The sequence below is a fragment of the Ornithodoros turicata genome, unplaced genomic scaffold (assembly GCF_037126465.1).
Source record: "Ornithodoros turicata isolate Travis unplaced genomic scaffold, ASM3712646v1 ctg00000916.1, whole genome shotgun sequence".
Classification (NCBI taxonomy): Eukaryota; Metazoa; Arthropoda; class Arachnida; order Ixodida; family Argasidae; genus Ornithodoros; species Ornithodoros turicata.
In genome coordinates, this window is record NW_026999418.1 from 275,684 (window position 1) to 294,040 (window position 18,357).

The 18,357-nt window shown below is 46.3% G+C and overlaps 1 protein-coding gene across 2 annotated transcripts in view; it reads right to left on the minus strand.

The window, feature by feature from the left end:
- Positions 1-12,488: 12,488 nt before the first annotated feature.
- The window catches only part of LOC135375704 (titin-like), a 141,567-nt gene continuing 135,698 nt past the window's right edge, over positions 12,489-18,357 (minus strand). For both annotated transcript variants that reach the window (XM_064608360.1, XM_064608359.1), the window contains one exon: positions 12,489-15,797. In XM_064608360.1, the coding sequence (XP_064464430.1) occupies positions 13,235-15,797 (2,563 nt within the window). In that variant the 3' untranslated portion in view covers positions 12,489-13,234. The remainder of the gene's footprint in view (positions 15,798-18,357) is intronic.

Consider the following 18,357-nt stretch of genomic DNA (forward strand, 5'->3'; position numbering starts at 1 on the left):
GTGTCAGTTTTCCTAATGCAGGAACTGTTTTAGGGGTGAGGCCTTTAGGTACTGTGTTGTGAGCCAGGTGGTGGGTGTAGATCCGTAGATGATGTAGGTATCGGCTACGTTTCTCCGTGAGTTTTCGCATTCGTAGAAAGTTCGTTGACTGCATGGTAGGCTGGTGATTAGATAGTCAACGGTGTTTTCTGCGTGATGTGCGCGTGCGTCGTGCCTGTGGGGTCAGTGGCTGTGGAGACTCGCTGTGTTCCTCGATGTCATCTGTCTGTGTTTGCGTGCTTGTGGTTTTCCGTGTCACAGCTTGCGTGAACTTTGTGTGTGTGCGGGTTGTGTTCGGAGTGTTGTCGTTTGCCGCGTGTGTATGCGTGGGTGCAGTGGTCGTTGTGGTCCCCTTTGATGCCATCGTGTGTTCTGGCGTGTTTGCGGTGCTGGCACTTAAAGTGTAAGCTAGTTGAGGATGTTGTGTTTGAGCGTTTGTCAGTGCAGGACGGCATCTATGGACCATTAGGTGTTTGATGTTGTGTGCCATAGCTCGTACGCCTGCGTGGTTTGGGTGGATGCCGTCCCGAGCGAGATGTGCTTCAGCGTGTCCTTCAGCCAAGGTCACCGCGTTGTCGAAGTCGAAACAATGTCCCGTGTCCCAACAATGCTCTGTAAGCTCCGTCTTAAACCGTGTGGCGTGGGTCACGCTCTTTATGTCCCGTTTATGTTCTTTGAAACGAGTGTTCCGTTTTCTGCCTGTCTCGCCAGTGTAGCACGTCCCCCCGGAAGACCATTCTGGAGTAGTCGACAAAGGAAGAGTGTGACACGTGCTACATTGGCGACACAGGCAAAAAACGGAACACTCGTTTCAAAGAACATAAACGGGACATAAAGAGCGCGACCCACGCCACACGGTTTAAGACGGAGCTTACAGAGCATTGTTGGGACACGGGACATTGTTTCGACTTCGACAACGCGGTGACCTTGGCTCGCGAACAAAGATGGGGACCCAGGAAGCTTCTAGAGTTGTGGCACATACGTGGTGACCCCTCGGTTTGTAACAAAAACCGTGGCCCTCTTCCCGAACAATACTCCCATCTCCTTAAATAGCGACCGGTTGTATGATCTCTCATCCAGTTCGGCACTGATGATGTCCGTCGCGTGACGGACGAAACGTCTGAGTAAAACTTGTTATTTTGTTATGTTAAGTCGGAGTTCTCTACTTTTTTGTCCAGTTATGTCGTCTCCCGGCTCTTGGAATATTTTTGCAGCTAAAGTTCGCAGCGAACAATATAGATGGCAACGTCGTCGTGAGCAGCGCTCTCGAGCAGTGGGACGGCGGATTGCAGAATTGTGCAACAAGCAATGAATAGAGAGAGACGAAGGGCGTCATTGGAACTGAACTGGTGAACGAGTTTATTGGTCATTGGTGAATGAGTTTATTCTGTTCACACGGCTGAGTCGTTCAGGCTGAACGAATCATTCACGACCGACACAATCCTACAGTTTGCAATACGAAGACGAGCATAGCACCTGTTCTTCGTTTTTGCGGCGATGCGGTGTTGTTTTTGTAATGCTATGCAACGTGGATTAATAAGATCTGCAGTAATGGAAAAGCAAAAAAAAGATAGAAGTAATATCAGTGGCGGATATTAAACCGGATAATGCTTTATTATTACTCGGACTCCCCGTTGGCGTTATCACGAAAATATTGGCGCTGTATGGGCAAAATGGGCTTGCCAATATGGGCAGCCCATATTGGTCCAATATGGATCCTGGTTGCACTCCCCACATGGGTTCCATATTGACAGCCCATATTGGACTAATATTGGGAATCTTTGCAGCCCATATGGATACAATATTGGACCAATATATTGGCGTGCTGCTTGGGTTTGTACACTGCATGTACCACCACAACCAAAGTCATGCTGTGTTCGCCGTACACGAACTATACGGCAATATAGGAAATACAGGTCCTACATCTCCTATAATACCCCTATAAAATCTATAGCTCCTGTAATAACTACATCACTTATAGGTACTATATCCAGTAACAGCATATGTGTATTACCTATACATATATGATTTTTCAGTCGTAATTCGTCTGAAAGCGTCTGAGGAAAACCCAGGAAAGAACCCCAGACAGCACAGCCGTCACCGGGATTCGAACCCGGGCACCTCTCAGTCTCGACGTGACATGGCCAGCACGAACCACTGAGGCACGCGAGCTGGTGTTTATGTACTGCAAGTTTGTATTTCCATTATATCGAATGCTCAGCCAAACGAGCCATAAAGATCGGAGTTCTTCATAGCTGTGTTTTTGGGCCTAACGTGTTTTCACTATACATAGCGTTTATTTTTATTTGTTACAGAATTTTTATGGAAAAACAAGCAAAGCAAAATAGATGCCACTGTGGAAAATAACCCATGTTGTTCCAGTTCACAAGGGATAGGGTAAACCTGTAAACATCCTTGAAAGTTACCGATCCGTCAGCATCACATGCATCCTCAGCAATATATTTGAGTCTATCCTCTGCTGCAAAATTGCCAACTATCTGGAGACACACGATCTGCAACACATAACACGGTTTTGGACGTGGGAGGAGATGCTTTCCGTCCTTCACCATGCCCTGTGCACTGCCCCTGATGACACTAAGGACTTTGATGTGACCTCCCTTTACTTATCCAGTGCCTTCGATAGGGTCATTCATTGTTACCAAGCTCCCTGACTTTGGCGTCACTGGAGTGACTTTAGGCCGGATAACAAATTTTCTAACATATCGTCTTCAACGTGATGGAAAATAATTGTGCTGCGGCTGGAATATGGAAAAGGTGCTCGACCGATAATCGAGACGTGCATGGTTCAAATTCCACCACTGTTTCGCTTTTCCGATGACTGCCATATTTGAACGTCTTCAACGTCTCTACTACCACGATGCTCTGCAGGACTCCAATGAGTACTTGGAGTCCTGTAACGGCTGGTGTGCCTCAGGGGCCAGTGATATGGCCCTTGCTTTTTAACTTTGATATCAACGACCTCTCATCCTCCATCAAACCCCGCATCTGCGATACGCAGATGATCATGTTCTCTACCGAACGATCAACACAGTCAAAGGACCGTGAAGTCCTACAGGCAGATTTTTTTCACGAGATATGCGGGTGGTGTGAGCACAATGTCATGCTCCTCAACCCCAAACAGAGTTCAGGAAAAAATCATCCCGGGCACAGCACCGCAAGCGATGCTGCCCGACGACTGTTTTATGGGCCACGCATTCAAAGACACGGACCACCCGGGGGCGGACCGCGTTATCAAGGGGCCCTTCTCCTATATACGAAGGACCTGCTCCCATTTGCCTCCCTTCACCACGTACGCAGATTTGAAGGGAGACCAGAGCATCCCCAAAAAGAGCGTATATCTGATGGTTTCGCAAAAGCAGAAACTACGGGAGGTGTCCTACTGGGTGCATGACAGCCACCTACAAGAGTTCTCAGAAACAAAAATTCTGTGACTGTGGTTCGACCGTGGTGTGGCCTTTTCACCACACATTGACTCGATTTCAAAACGGGCAAATAGTGTAATAGGATACATATCCAGGACGTGTACAGGTATGCCTGCACGGCTCTTTTGCATACCGCTCTTCTGCTGCCTTTTCTTGAGTATTTTGTGCCTATCTAGAGCACACAAGGAGACTGTCAGCCGATAAGCTTAGAATCAATGCAAAGGAAAGCCTCGAAGGCTGCCACAAGCTGCCATACGAGCAGCGTCTGCGGCCACTTAGTTGGTCTGGGCTCGACAGACCGCGGGACTTTTCGCGAAGGGTCCTCCTATACTGTGAGCGCAAAATTGTTCAATCAGCCCCATCGCCATTGTCATAAGGAACCAGTGGCGCCGCTAGATAATGCGCTGATGTACGTTCTTGTCGTCGCTCATGGGTGATGGATCCTGGTATTAGCTCATGCGGCCCTTCAATACCGAAATTGTTAGGTAATAGTTGCTTTATCATCCCATTCATTGTATGTATCACCACATAGTGTTCAGTAAACTGTTTGCGTGCTTTCCAAATGTCGTGTTATTGAATCTCATGGGTTAGGCAGATAGCCAGGGGCGTCGGGTCCGCCATCGACGCTTATAGCGACAGTCCGGAGGTCTGGTGATTTTCGAATAACGACTGTATTCCAAACGGGACGTGTATGGTACATGTGAAACGAGAAGGCTTAATTCTTCCTCGTTGTAGAGAAAATGAATTTAATTGTATGCGAATTTCATATTCGGTTTCGGTATCCCCCGACCACGCCCGAGACTAGTGACGTCACGGGTGTCGAGACAAAGCAACGTCTGCAGCGGCGACGCGAGACTCAATGCAATCGAAAGTGTTTTCAGCATGAGCGCTACGGACGAAGAAGAGCTGCTTTCTGACAGCGACGACGACCTTTATTATGACAATTACGTCGAAGCCGAATGTCAGTTTACAACAGACCCTTTGCCAGTACCGCAAGTACGCACGCGGAAGCATGCACGGGTACGGACGATGAGGATCCTTCGTCGCCGGAGATCCCTATTCAAGCAGCAGATTTATTTAGGTGACAACTCGTTGTGTGCACGCGAGTTTTGTTTCTGTTTACACGGCATATGTCGTTGAGCCAGCGTTCTGTATATCTTGTTTAGATGCTGGTGCTTAGGCTGCAATCCGGAACGCCGGGATGGATTTCTGTGCTGCCGAAGCGTCGCGATTATTTCCCGAATCTGCGACGAGAACAACATTGATTGCATTGCTCAGCATCATATGTTTCACTATTGTGCCTTCACTGTCAACTTCTCTCCGTTTTTGTACGACAGATGAGGCACTATACATCCCCCACCCAACTGGAGCACCACAGAGACGAGAACAGGTACTGTAACAACCATGTTTATACTTACTGAACCGTGTTTTCACATATGAAAACCAGGAAAGTGTGAGTAGTACATGTAAAATTCCTGAAATATCAAACTAAGTTTCAGGACCGCACGCAGAAATTTGACCTATTCTTTCCTTTTTTTGTGTGTGTGTGTGTGTGTGTGTGTGTGCAGTACCTTCTGGTTTGCAGCACATACCTTGTTCGTATGTTGGGTATGGGGCCATATTGGCCGTGGACATCGCAGGCAAATACCTGGCTGCTGTGTACCATCTATTCGCAGTGTATTTCCATCACCAGTCTATCACGCATTTCAAGGTGGGACAGATCTAACAAACAGTTCCAATGATGAGCAATTTATTGAAGTTGCTATGATTTGTATTGACCACGTAATGATTTTTTTCAGTGATTGCTCACTGTATGATTGGAGAACGATTTTGCTGCCCAGTCTGCCTTGAAACCTTGCTTTATTCTTGAACAAGCTACACAGAAACCGTGAAACAAATAATTTTTATTTACATTGATAGAAAACACGCACTTGTGGTGCTACAAAGATTACAGGACTTCTAGACGTCTAGCCGAAGTTGCATGCCCATCCAAGACCCATGTTGAAAAATATGATGATGATGATGATGATGATGATTCTGGTTTTTATCGCGCACGGACAACTACGGTCATAGTGCGCCAAATCTATGGTGAAATTATGACTACTTAAAATTGTGCATGGAAACTGATAGGATCGTTAAAATTATATGTGAAGTAAATTAAAAACATATTTACAAATGCATAAAACAGCTGTATAAAATTACAGAAGACTAACCATGCCAGTGTCTTTTAAGAAATTAAGAACTCTGTTAAAAGGGATGATAGCCTCATCACCGAGCAACAGTGCTGGGTGAAGAGGTAAAAACTGTCTATAAAACTCTCTGAAATGGTGCTGACGATGAGGTACATGGTATGAACAGGTGATGAGTATATGCAGGACGGAGAGAAGCTCATCACAGTGCGTACACTGAGGAGGCTCCTCTCCATAAAACAAAAATGCATGGGTCAAGAATGTATGACCAATGTGCAACCTTGTTCGTATAACGCATGACAATCGGTTTTCTGGGAAAGTTCCATGGCTTTGAATCTGGGGTTTAATGAGATGGAGCTTATTGTGTGTCTGTGTATCCCAGAAATTCTGCCAGTTTTTATAGAGAGATTTCTTGAGTGCACATCTGATATCTTCCTGAGGTATTTCAAACAGAGTAATATCTTTTGCAGTAGAAGCTCTAGCAGCCTGGTCTACCAAATCATTCCCCGGTATGCCTGTATGGCTGGGCACCCAGTAGAGGATTACAGAGTAGCCCTTCTTCTGTGCTGCACTGATTAAGAATTGTGCACGTTGAACAAGAAAATTCTTGTGTGGGTGCCTGCTACAAATGGCACTGATGCAACTCAAGGAATCTGTATATATTACCGAAGACTTTATGCAACCACGAAGAATGTACTGGAGTGCCAAGATAAGGGCATAAAGCTCTGCAGTAAAGATAGATGCTGTGTTGTTAATACGATGTGACTTTGTGCATGTACCAGAAATAATGGCACAAGTCACTCCTGCACTAGAGCTTGACCCATCTGTGTGAATTTCGGTGTGACTTCCAAAGCTTTCTCTCAAGTGTTCGAATTCTTGTTGTAGTACTCGTGCAGAAGTTTTCTGTTTACTGTATTTTGTCAAAGTGGTGTCAGACTTTGGAAGTGGTTCCCAAGGTGGGACCCTCTTACCACACTCTACAACTTGGGAATTAAAAGAATAAATTTCGTGATGCTCAATATCCCTCTCAATTCGCATTGAGAAAGGAGGGACGACCGAAGGCCTGTTAATGAACATCTGCTTGAACCGTGTTTTTGTAACGCAGGTTAAAGCTGGTTGTTTTGGGTAGCTTCTTATTCTTAGGGCGTATGATGCCCCAAGGTAAAATCGCCGTCTGTTCAAGGAACATTCATTTGATTCAACATATAGACTTTCGACCGGCGAGGTTCGGAATGCACCGAGCACGAGCCTAAGCCCCTGGTGGTGGACAGGGTCTAAAATTTTCAATACAGACTGACGAGCGGAGCCATATACGACACATCCGTAATCTATCTTTGAACGAATGCAAGAGGTATACACACGTCGCAAAGTTTCCTGGTCCGCACCCCATGACTTGTGTGCGAGAATTTTCACTAAATTCGTCGACTTTATACACTTAACCTTCAAGCTTTGGATATGGGACTTGAAGGTGAGTTTAGAGTCGAATATGACGCCAAGAAATTTGCTCTCCAATTTTACAGAGATATCTTGCCCATTAAGTTTGAGTGTGGGTGGTGGAAATGCTCCTCTCATTCTCACGAAGTGGACACACACTGTTTTCTCTGTGGAGAATTTAAACCCGTTTAGTGAAGACCATTTGGCCATTTTATTTATACACAGCTGCATCTGTCGTTCACATCTTGACAAGCTTGCCGAGCAACAGGATATTTGGATGCCATCCACATATAGAGAATATGATATGGAAGGTGGAATGACACTGGCTATAGAGTTAATTTTGACCAAGAATAATGTGACGCTAAGAACGGATCCCTGCGGGACACCATTCTCCTGCACAAATGTACGGGATAAAGTAGTTCCTAGTTGGACTCTAAATGTTCTTTGCTGAAGGAAATCAGCGATGCATTTCAAAAGACGACCCCTTATACCCAAGGAATAGAGGTCCTGCAAGATACCGTATCGCCATGCGGTATCATACGCTTTTTCCATGTCAAAGAAAACTGACAAACAGTGCTGCCTCCTGACAAAAGCTTCACGAATAGTTGTTTCTAGACGAATGAGGTGACCCAGTGTGGAACACCCCATTCGAAAACCGCATTGGAATTGAGATATACAGTTATTTGTTTCTAGGAGATGAATCAGTCGGCTGTTCACAATTCTCTCAAAGGTCTTACCTATGCAACTTGTAAGAGCAATAGGGCGATAACTGCCTGGACTTGAAGCTTCCTTCCCTGGTTTCAGGAGGGGTATTACAATGGCAATTTTCCATGCAGATGGAAGTGTGCCCTGTATCCAAACATGGTTGAAAAAGTCAAGTAAACATATTTTTGATGAGTCAGACATGTGGTCAAGCATGGAATATGTAACTCGGTCTGGGCCTGGAGCAGTTGCTTTGGCAGATAATAAAGAGCGTGAAAGTTCTACCATGGTGAATGGTTGGTTATACGCAAAGCCATCACCATTACGTAACGGAAATTTTTGTTTTTCAGCTCTTTGTTTAGTCTTAAGAAATTCACCTGTATAGTGTGAGGAGCTTGAAATGTTTTCAAAGTGTTCACCAAGGACATTAGCCTGTTCCTCTAGGCTTTGGCATACCTGGCCGTTGACTTCTAGAAGAGGAACCGAGCGGCTGAGATGCTCCCCACGGACTTTGCGGAGCCTGTCCCACACCACTTTGGATGGGGTATTAGAGGACAGAGAAGACACAAAGTTGTGCCAAGAGGACCGCTTTGCTTGTCTTCGCGTCCATCTGGCCTTTGCTCGTGCCTTTTTAAAAAGTAAGAGATTTTGTGTTGTGGGGTACCTCCGAAAAGTGCCCCACGCCCGGTTTTGAAGTTTGCGAGTTTCCTGGCATTCACTATTTCACCAAGGCTTCGGTCGCTTTGGGAGATTACCAGAAGTTTGGGGAATGGACGCAGTTGCTGCATCCAGAATAACGTTGGTGATGAGGTTGTTAGCTTCCTCTATTGTCACCACATCAAAGGGGATTAGTGAGAGGTCACAATTTTCCATAAATTTATTCCAATCTGCATCTTGCAATTTCCACCTGGGTGGTCGTGTTGTAGACTGTTCACAGACTGCAGATGTTTTAAAATGACAGGGAAGTGGTCACTTCCATAAGGGTCCTCATCCACAATCCATTGCAGGTCCTGAAACAGACTGCAAAAGGAGAGGTCTAACGCAGAGAAAGATTGAGTGGTTGTATGCACATATGTTTGCAAGGCGGTATTCATGAGACAGCTACACGATGACAACAAAATTTTTTCGAGCATTTTTCCGCGACTGTCGATTCTACTACTGCCCCAGAGGGGATTGTGGGTGTTAAAATCACCCAAAAGGATAAGAGGGGATGGAAGCTGCCTGTACAAGTCTTCTATGTCCTTTTGTGAAACCGGTTGCGATGGTGGGAGATAGACTGAACAGATGGTAACAATTCTGTCGAGACACACCTGCACAGCTACAGCTTCCAAGTCCGTGACTAGATTAACTTCTTTGGCTGGAAGAGTTTGCCGTGTAATGATTGCTACTCCGCCAGATGCACGGGTTGTATCATCTAGATCTTTGCGGAAAATATTATACCTACGGAACGGATTTTGTACTAGTGCGTTCAAGTAAGTTTCTTGCACACAAAAGCAAACTGCGTTGTGCTTCTCAAAAAGATCATGGACATCGTCTAAATTAGACAGTAGACCGCGACAATTCCACTGAAGGATTGTGTGGCCCATCATGATAGCAGAAATGAGAAAAAGAAAGAGGATGTACAACACTTCGTTCTGCCGACCGGAAAAAAGGATTGCCATTACTGTACGGCTGCTAGGTCTAACTCCTCTGGGGAGGAGTAATCCTTGGCTTCCGTGCTTTCCTTCTGGCCTCCGCCAAATCCTTCTCCGATATCTCGGGGAGTGAACCACTCCTCGAGAGGTTTCCTCTTGAGGGTGTCAGAAATGGTGAGCTCGTGCTCCCCAAGGAGAGCTCCGAGCTCGAGTCATCATCACACTCCATCGAGCGCAACTCCATGGAGGGTGATGACAGGGGTAGGACTGCTGTCGCAGTCACTACCGTGTTTTCATCATGGGGCTTGGTTTTCACCCCGTCTTCACTTGTTGTTTGTTGTGCTCTAGGTGGAGTGTCTGTCTGTGTGTGTACTGTTACCATCTTTGGTTTCTCTTGAAGTACAGTGGAAAAAGATTTTTGAGTGAAGAATGGGGATACCTTTCTCCTTGCTTCAGGATAGCTTATATTTTCTGTAACCTTGATACGCAAAATCTCCTTTTCCAATTTCCACTTAGCGCAAGACCTGGAGTAAGAGGGGTGATCACACATCAGTTTACACAGCAATCAGGCCCTCTACACTCTTTCGTGTCATGGCCCTGCTGACCACAACGAGCACAGCACGGCGTCCCACGGCAAGCATCAGCAGCATGCCCGAAGCGGTTGCACTTGAAACAACGAAGAGGGTTCGGAATGTATGGACGGACCTCTGCAGACAGGTATCCAACTTTTAGTTTATCGGGCAGCGAAGGACGATCAAAGGTAAGGACTACGTTTCTGGTGGTAATATATTCATTATTTTTCCGTATCTTAAGTTTCCTGACATCAATTACTGCCTGTTCTTTTAGGTTAGCAAGAATCTCTTCTACCGGGACGTCAATTAATTCAGTGACAGCTACCACCCCACGGCATGTGTTCAGAGTTTTATGCAAGGATGTAGATATCGGGACCCCCAAGCATCTCCCTGGTGGTCAGGATCCTTTGGCAGTCTTTTTCTGATGTACATTTGATGAGAATATCACCAGATCGTAGCTTCTTGATTTCGCTTATGTGTTTTGATAGCGAAGACACTGCCTTCTCAATAAAGAAGGGAGACATTTTTCCAAGTGGCACATTTTTTCCTTCCTCTGAAGAGTCGGAAGACAGGACAATGTACATTGACAAGAAGAACTGTTCATTCAGTTTTAAGGCTTCGGTCCGGGGACGTTTCCCGCCCCGGATCGTAGATGAAGAGAAATGTTTTACCATGCAGGTTTCATTACTAGGCATTCCACAATATCGCCCACACTTCATGCTTATACATGTGGGAAGGTCCCGGAGTTTTAAGGAAACCCGTCGGCCGGAGCTTGACCAAGGCCCCGACCACCACCGTTCAAGGTTTCTATCCCTTCACCTTTCATCCCCTCGGCACGGTAGGTAACACCTTGGGACTGGAGGCTGGGGTCCGTGGTGGCGCCACTCACTAAACACCAGCCGAAGCCGGTGCCCCCTGCGGGGGTTGAAAAATACCAGACTATTATTTTATCATTGCATGCCTACCTCTGCATCAAACTGAGGCAGATATTTGGAACATCTGCGCTGAAAACTAATAATTTAAATATTACAAGCAGCGATAACGGATATGAAATCCATATATGGCTTCAAAATTAGGCATTGTATGTCTAGCACGTTGTCTTAGACATCCTAAATCACAATAGAAGTATGTGTGTGTATAGGGCCCAGTTTTGAACCAGTTAGGGAATTGAGAAGATTTCATGCCATTATCTGCTTTGTATAATCACGTTCTTTCTCATTGCAGGATAATGCGTCCTAACCCTCTTCATAAGCATGTAGTGTGCAGTATGTAAGTTGTAAGGCTGGTGTGTATTGTGCGGTTTGTTCATTTTATCGTAGATATTCAATTTTTGTGTATTTGCAGCAAGTGCTGTGAAATAATTGATTTGTGAAAAAACACTTTATTTTCGTACAATTATATTTTGTGCAAATAAGAGGAGAGGATAATTATTATTCAGCATACTTGCGATATTTAATTTTTTTCACATTTTAACATTTTTCCATGAACTTTATGCTAGCGCACAATGCAATATATTCCTCTTTTTCCCATGTGAAACAATAAAGACACAAACCACGAACGACAGCGGTCCTGTTTTTGGTTCTCCGTGGTTTAGTTTCCGTGGGCGAGGAAGTCGTCGGTGCTCTGAGTTTCAGAGTGCTGCTTTTCCCGTGGGTCAATTCATCGTCGCTGTCTTTGACCATAAGTGCTCTTAGACATCTCCTTACGGACACAATCACGTCTTTAACCGCGTCGTTTGATCATGCTGGAGCGGTGCTATTTCGGTGTATCACACGAACCGCACACATATCAGTTCATTTTGGTTGCACCTGCATTTGCTACCAGCTAACTGCCTATGAATGCACCACAGCGGGTCCTAATTTTTGTTAGCAATATTTCCGAGTAATCCTTTTTACATCCCCGTTATATGTGTCTTTTTAACGAGATTTGCGGCTTTGCAGAGCCTGACAGCGCAAGGTGGCCGATAAGGTAAACTATTTCTTAGTTTGTTACCAGGCTAAAGTTAACTGCCCGTGATGGCGGTTCACTCTTTTTCAAAAGCCTTTAAACTCGTGTTCTCGATGTCTTGAAATTCGAAGCTAAAAGAAAAGAAAGAAGAAACGAAACTGATATGGGGAACCCAGAAATTACGGTCATGGTGACAGCAAATCTACAAAGTCGGAGTTCACCAAAAAACGGAACGAAAGTCTGGATGCCTTGGAGATGTGTCACGAGGACCTCGGTCGCTTCAAACGGTCTGTTTCCGTCCGAGCAAGGTAGCTTGGCGGTATTGTCGATGCTGATCACATCGTCGGCGAGACAGCATATGTGCTTCGACCTGAGCAGAAGCACACGTTCGGGTATTTAGGTGAGTCCACCTTTCTAAATACTTACAACAGTCGGCTGGTGTAGGACACATTTATGCAAAGCCGGTGGCAATCTTCGTGTTACAGTACCGTTTTGCTTGGACATTTGTTTTACACGAAAAAAACTGAATTGTGATCTTCATAACCATATTTATTTGCAATTTTTACAAAGAAATCAGGATTAATAAATAAAATAATCTACAGTTAAATTATAAGTGCTTTCACTCGCGCTTCTGTTAGCATTATTAGAAAGCGTTGATGTGCAACACCTATAGTTCTACTGTTCTCGCATTGTCTAAAATGAAAAAGCTGGTTTCTTAACTGGAGGGGGGGAGGGTTAAAAATCTGCCCACAGACTAGTTGCGAAGAAAATGGTGTGGACTCTGCATGCTGAAAAATGCTAATAAAAAAAATGACCGTCGCGTAGAAAACTATTGCACAAGGCCGATTATGTATACTTCGACGGACACCAGCTCGCCTCGTGGTTAATCGCATGCACGATCTGACAACAGTCTCTTATGTACTTGTAACAGCCAAGTGCATATGTTCAATGACGTGTCCTGCATGCGTGGTACGGCTGAAGCACTTCAGTGACGAGCTACGAAGTAATTGAAGCTGGCTAGCGGAAGTAAGCCGTCCGTTAACGAAAGTACTTTCACCTTTTAGACACATAAACACACAGTTTTATTGAAGTTCACACTGCACACAAAGCACGTCGTTGCTGTGGGTGTCACTGGGGTTAAAGATGGCAACAAGCCATGCTGGTGTAATGTTCTTGTGGTATGCACTTTACTGTAGATGTGGCACGTCATTTCGGGGCAGTAGTCTTGCTCGGGAAAGATCGTAGAATAAAACGAAACTGGAAATGAGACTCGATCACCTCATCCAGTCATAAACGTCCTTCTCTGTAATAGACTTGATTTCTTCTCTGCCATCTACACTGCCCGGTCTTTCGACACCTCTGCTTGTTACCACCCTTGATGACTGCATCCTGAACTGATCCGAGGTCATCCTACTTTGTCCTCCAGGGACGTCCTGTAAGAGTTGATGAGAGGTCCTCTCCACGAATGTCCTACTGGCCCCTTGAGCTCCGTACGGGAGGTCTGGGATATCAAAGGTCACGTCACTTCTTGCGTCGTCTGTGTCAAAATCGCTGAACCCAGGTTCGGCAGGATGTGCTGTTAGCCTTTCGACAACTGGTAGGTAACTGTCTACAGAATCACGTCGACCTTCCATGATTGGTATGTCTTCCATGAATTCCGATGTTGCTCGATCTATAATGCTTCGTCCAGTCGTCATGGTATCCGAGCTCGCTATGGACTCACGCTCCAAACGTGAAAAGTCAACGTCGATTTCTGTCATGGACCTCATGTCAAAGTCCGGGATTGAGTTTGAGCGATACGACTCTGGAAGTGAGCGTAGGTCTGCCGGAATTGCTGTACCCAGTACAGGGGGCAACGATGACTTTCTCCGCGGTAACTGATCAGAATTTTTGCGGTACCTCGGCGGCCTAAGTTCTGGCTGTATCGGCGGGTACACATAATCAGGATATGTCAACACTCTGATGATGATATCCCATGTTCGGCTATCGAACAACGTCTCGTACCTAACGTCATGTGTGACTCGGTAGTATTCTTCTACAGTTGTTGCTTCGTGGATGAGGGTCCTGAATACAGTGTCCTCAGTAATTATAGTACGCCATTTCTCTCTTACGTCCGGCGTGAGCTCATCCACTCCCTCTATCGTCGGTGGTGATAATACGCGTACAAGGACGTCCCACTGTGGCAAGGGGGTAGATGTGATGGACGCGACAGAAGGCTTCGGCGGCTGTTGGTAATGTAGCGTTGACGTTTCCTCAAGGGTCCTCGTTATATCTCTTATATCTGTAGTTGAAGTCGCATTGATGACATCAGTGGTCTCGTAGGTAGTTGTGGTAAGTGGACCTCGAGCTGTCCCTGGCGGCGGTGATGGCATGGGCGATGTCGAAGAAGGACGACCCGTGGCTTCGCCACTGGTCGGTGGGTAGTGGCGTATGGTAACGTCCAACTGCGGTGGGCTTTCTGGCGGGCTTTGTGGTGGGCTCTGTGGTATTTTCATCAACTGTTCTGTTGTATCCCTCGTTCTCTTCACTACGTGCTCGGTAGCAACAGTTTCGTGCTCTGTTGTGACGAACACTTCATCGATGTTTTGAACTGTGATTTTGGGCTTACGAGGCACGATGGTCATTTCTGGTATGGCAGTGATTTCTGACATGGATGTGTCAGGTATTTCTGACTCTGGTGGAGGACTTGAAGGTGGCGGTGGTGACGCTGGCGGTGGCGGCGGTCGGTGAAGAACAGCTCTCCTTCTCTTCGTGATGTCCTCTTGAACCTCCGTGAGGTTCTGTGTATTGATGAGATAGTCAGTGAGCGTTTGTGTGGTGAGCTTAGGTCTTTTCTCGTACGGCCTCACGTCTGGCAGTGCTTCTAGCTCTGACTGTGAGCAGATATCGTTATCTGGAATGCTGCCATAGATAGATGGTGCATAGGTCGATACTGAGGGTGGACGGGCAGTAGGTACAATCTCCATGATCTCAGAAGCTGCACGGTTGTCGTTATCAGGAATGCTACCGTATATTGAAGGTGGACGTGGTTCTTCCTTTCTGCGTAAGCGTGTCTGCACTGGAGGTGCAATGCGGTACGTGGTCGGTGGCCGGCCTTGTTCTAAACTGACGGCAGCGTAGCTCTCCTCTAGCCTTTCGGCATCCAGCTGGTCTTCTGCCTCTGCAATCGTGTGCAGCTGTTGTTCCTTGGCCATTTGTGCCTTTAAGGCTACAGGTATTTCCTGTAGGGAAGATATGGACTCCGCTCGCTCAGCGTCTAGCGGATAAGGCTTTGATTTTGCCCTTGGTATGGTCGGCTTGTACACCGTAGAAATCTGAACGGACGATAACGACTCAGCTCTCTCCGCATCAACGGGATAAGGTTCCGCGATGAAGGCAGAGTTATCGTAACTCTTCTGGACTGGAACAGCAGCGACCATAACGTCTCGCGTTTCAAGGATTTCCTCGGCTTCAGAGCCAGAAGATGGCGACTCGCTGGGATAGTCAGACGGAATTGTTTCAGATCGATCCCCTCCAGATCCGGAGAGTGGTGTGAGCAGGGCAGCTTCTGAACCAGATGTCGATAGAGCCATAGCACGTGGAATGCGTATGGGGTCGAACATAGACAACGTGCCCATAGTTGAGCCACTGAGTTTTGTGATCTCTGAAGCAGGTGCTGAGGGTATGCCTTTCTTCTTTTTGACCACTTTAATGTTGCGCTTCTTGAGACAATAGTACGCAATCCCGATTCCTAGTAGAAGAAGCGTGAGGAAGAGCAAGGCGCAGATGATGAGAAGAAGTTCCACTTCGGATAGCTTTGGTCTGTTCGCTGATTGTAGAGGTGGCAGTGGTTCCAATCTGAAATACAAAGGAAAGAAGTTGCCATGTAATGACTTCATTTTACAAGCTAACGAGAAATGTCACATCCTTCTTCCTTAGTTGACCCCATAGCTGATTGCTATAGAGTCAACTATGAAAGAAGGACGTGACATACTCGAAAAACGCGTTTTGGAGTAGCCAGTCCTGACTGAGTCGGGACTAACGTCTCAATATTTTTCTTTTATTTCCAATTTCAATCCGGTATACGATGTAAAAAACAGCAACCTGGAAAACATATTGCATGCTTTCACAGCATCATTGATCTAACACGTTCTTTTGATAGCGTGCGTTAACGTGGTCTAGCATATCTAAAAATTAAGTGAAGCAGCTGTTGCATGATGTTTGCAAAACAGTACTTTCATCTTGTCATTTCATTTCTGTTCTTATGCCTGCTGTCGTTCTTAATATCTGTGACTCCCTTGGAGACCCTTCTAGGAGAGGCAGCCGAAGCAACCGCGGTTACAGTAACATGTCCTCATGTCATGGCGAATGCGTAGAATCTAGGCGCATTAGCTTTGAGCAACAGTGCAACAGCAGCAGTATTCCCATATTATCTAAACCTGCATGAGTACCTGCTACGGGTCAATTGCCTCAGCCAGTGCCGGATTTAAGAGGGGGCAGTCGGGGGCGCATGCCTCCGGGCCCCCACCATTGGGACGCGGGGCATCACCACTGCAACACTCACTGTTTCTTGTGTGGACAATACGGCTTTAGGTTCTCACCCAAATCACATATGCGGCTAGGACTTTGCTGTATTTGGAAAATGCTACGCCAGTTGAAAGACTCGGGGTAGAGTATCGCCCCTGGCGATGAAACTCCCCAGTCATTATCTTGTAATAAAGTTGTTGTTGTCCGTACGGTTTAAGCCTGACCAGGGCAGACGGACTCACTTCCTAAGAAAGTCTATGGGAAACATTTGTTCGCAGGGATCGCGTAAACCACGCTAGGTTTCTACACGAAACAGGTACAGCCATGTCCCTCTCGAGTTTGTCTAGGGAATGACACATTTTTGAAGGCCTGATGCGAACCACTGATTTTTGGCGAATTAAAGTTTGCCATATTTCCAGTACATGGCAGTCTTTGGGACATGCAACGAAATCACTTCTCACGGCACCAACGACTGCGATATCCGGGCCAAAATGCGTCATTTCCTACAGTACCAGTCAAGGAACCGATTTCAATCAAGAAATTCGACAAACTTACAGCACTTTCTCAGATCCCTGCGAATAAAATAGAGGGTTTGTCGTCTGCTAGCATTCTCTGCACTGTGGCGCCATAACCTGTTTCTCCCGACAGGAAAGGGCGCTCTTCTGGTTACCTTTTTCTCCGTGTTCTCTATCTAATTTCTCCGTCGCGGATGCGGAGACCGCGGGGTCTCGTACGTACGGTTTGGGCTGTGCGCATGTGCCTCAGAGCTGTTGCTTGGCAAGCTTGCTCGCCTCGGAGGCCGCTTGTAGGTGCATCGTTTTGCGATGATTTGGTGGAAAGCTAGTTCTCCCGCGTCGGCGATTTGAGTCCACATTTGTAGTGTAGTTTAGTTGAGGAAACTGGTTCTGCTCGAATGTCTCCAATCGGAAGCACCGGGAGCTGCTTTTTTTTCTTGTGATCACGGCTGCAGTGGGATCGAAAATGAACACAAATATTTGGGAATTGTTAGTTATTTGAGCTGTCTTATTTCAGCTCTCAATTTTGGGAACGAACTACTTCGGGTGTACAAAGGGGAAGAGAAATACGAAAATGAAGTACTGATCAGAGCACAAAGAGTTTGCAAATTAAATACGTCCGCATGCTGGAGCGCCGGAACTTCTTCACGGCAGTGGGGGGCAAGCGCAAGCCTAACCTAACTTTACGAACAGGAGAGCAATACGATGCACGGTTCTGTTGAAATAAGGCAGTCGTTCGAGAAGCCAGACAGCGGTGGGCTTTTTCGACGTCTGTTTGTCCAACCTCAGAACAGTTACCTTCCATCATGGTTCTGTGCTGCAGTCCCAAAAATGGCAACCACCGATGCGTTTATTAGAAATGGCTCGTCCAGGCATAGGCGCCGAGCTTTCCTTTTGACGGATAGGGGGGGAAGGGGGGGCGACGCGACGGGGTTCGGTCCTACAGCGAGCGCAAAGTGTGTATGCGTATGTGTGTGTGTGGGGGGGGGGGGTGACAAAAGCACAGTTTCCTCGGCGAGCTCCTACATGTTATGAGTGCGTACCGTCGGGGCTTCACCGGACTTCTCACTTGCAGGGCGACCATTCGCCTTTACTTTTGTCATGCGCGGGATTTTTTAACTACTGCTAAACTGCGCGGGCGAAATTTTCTTCGATACGTTTTCTAGGATTTTTGTTACGCGCTTTGAGTGCAGTCATTCCAAAACTGGCAGTGATATGTGTCTGATTGACATGGGCCAGGAAGAATAGATGTAATTGTTGTAGGTTGGTTGTAGAAACTGTCCCTAGAAAGTCTAGAGACTGTTGTATGTACGTCCCGAAATTTTTGTTACATTTCTGCACTGAAATCACGAGTGAAACGAAATTGTGAGATTGGG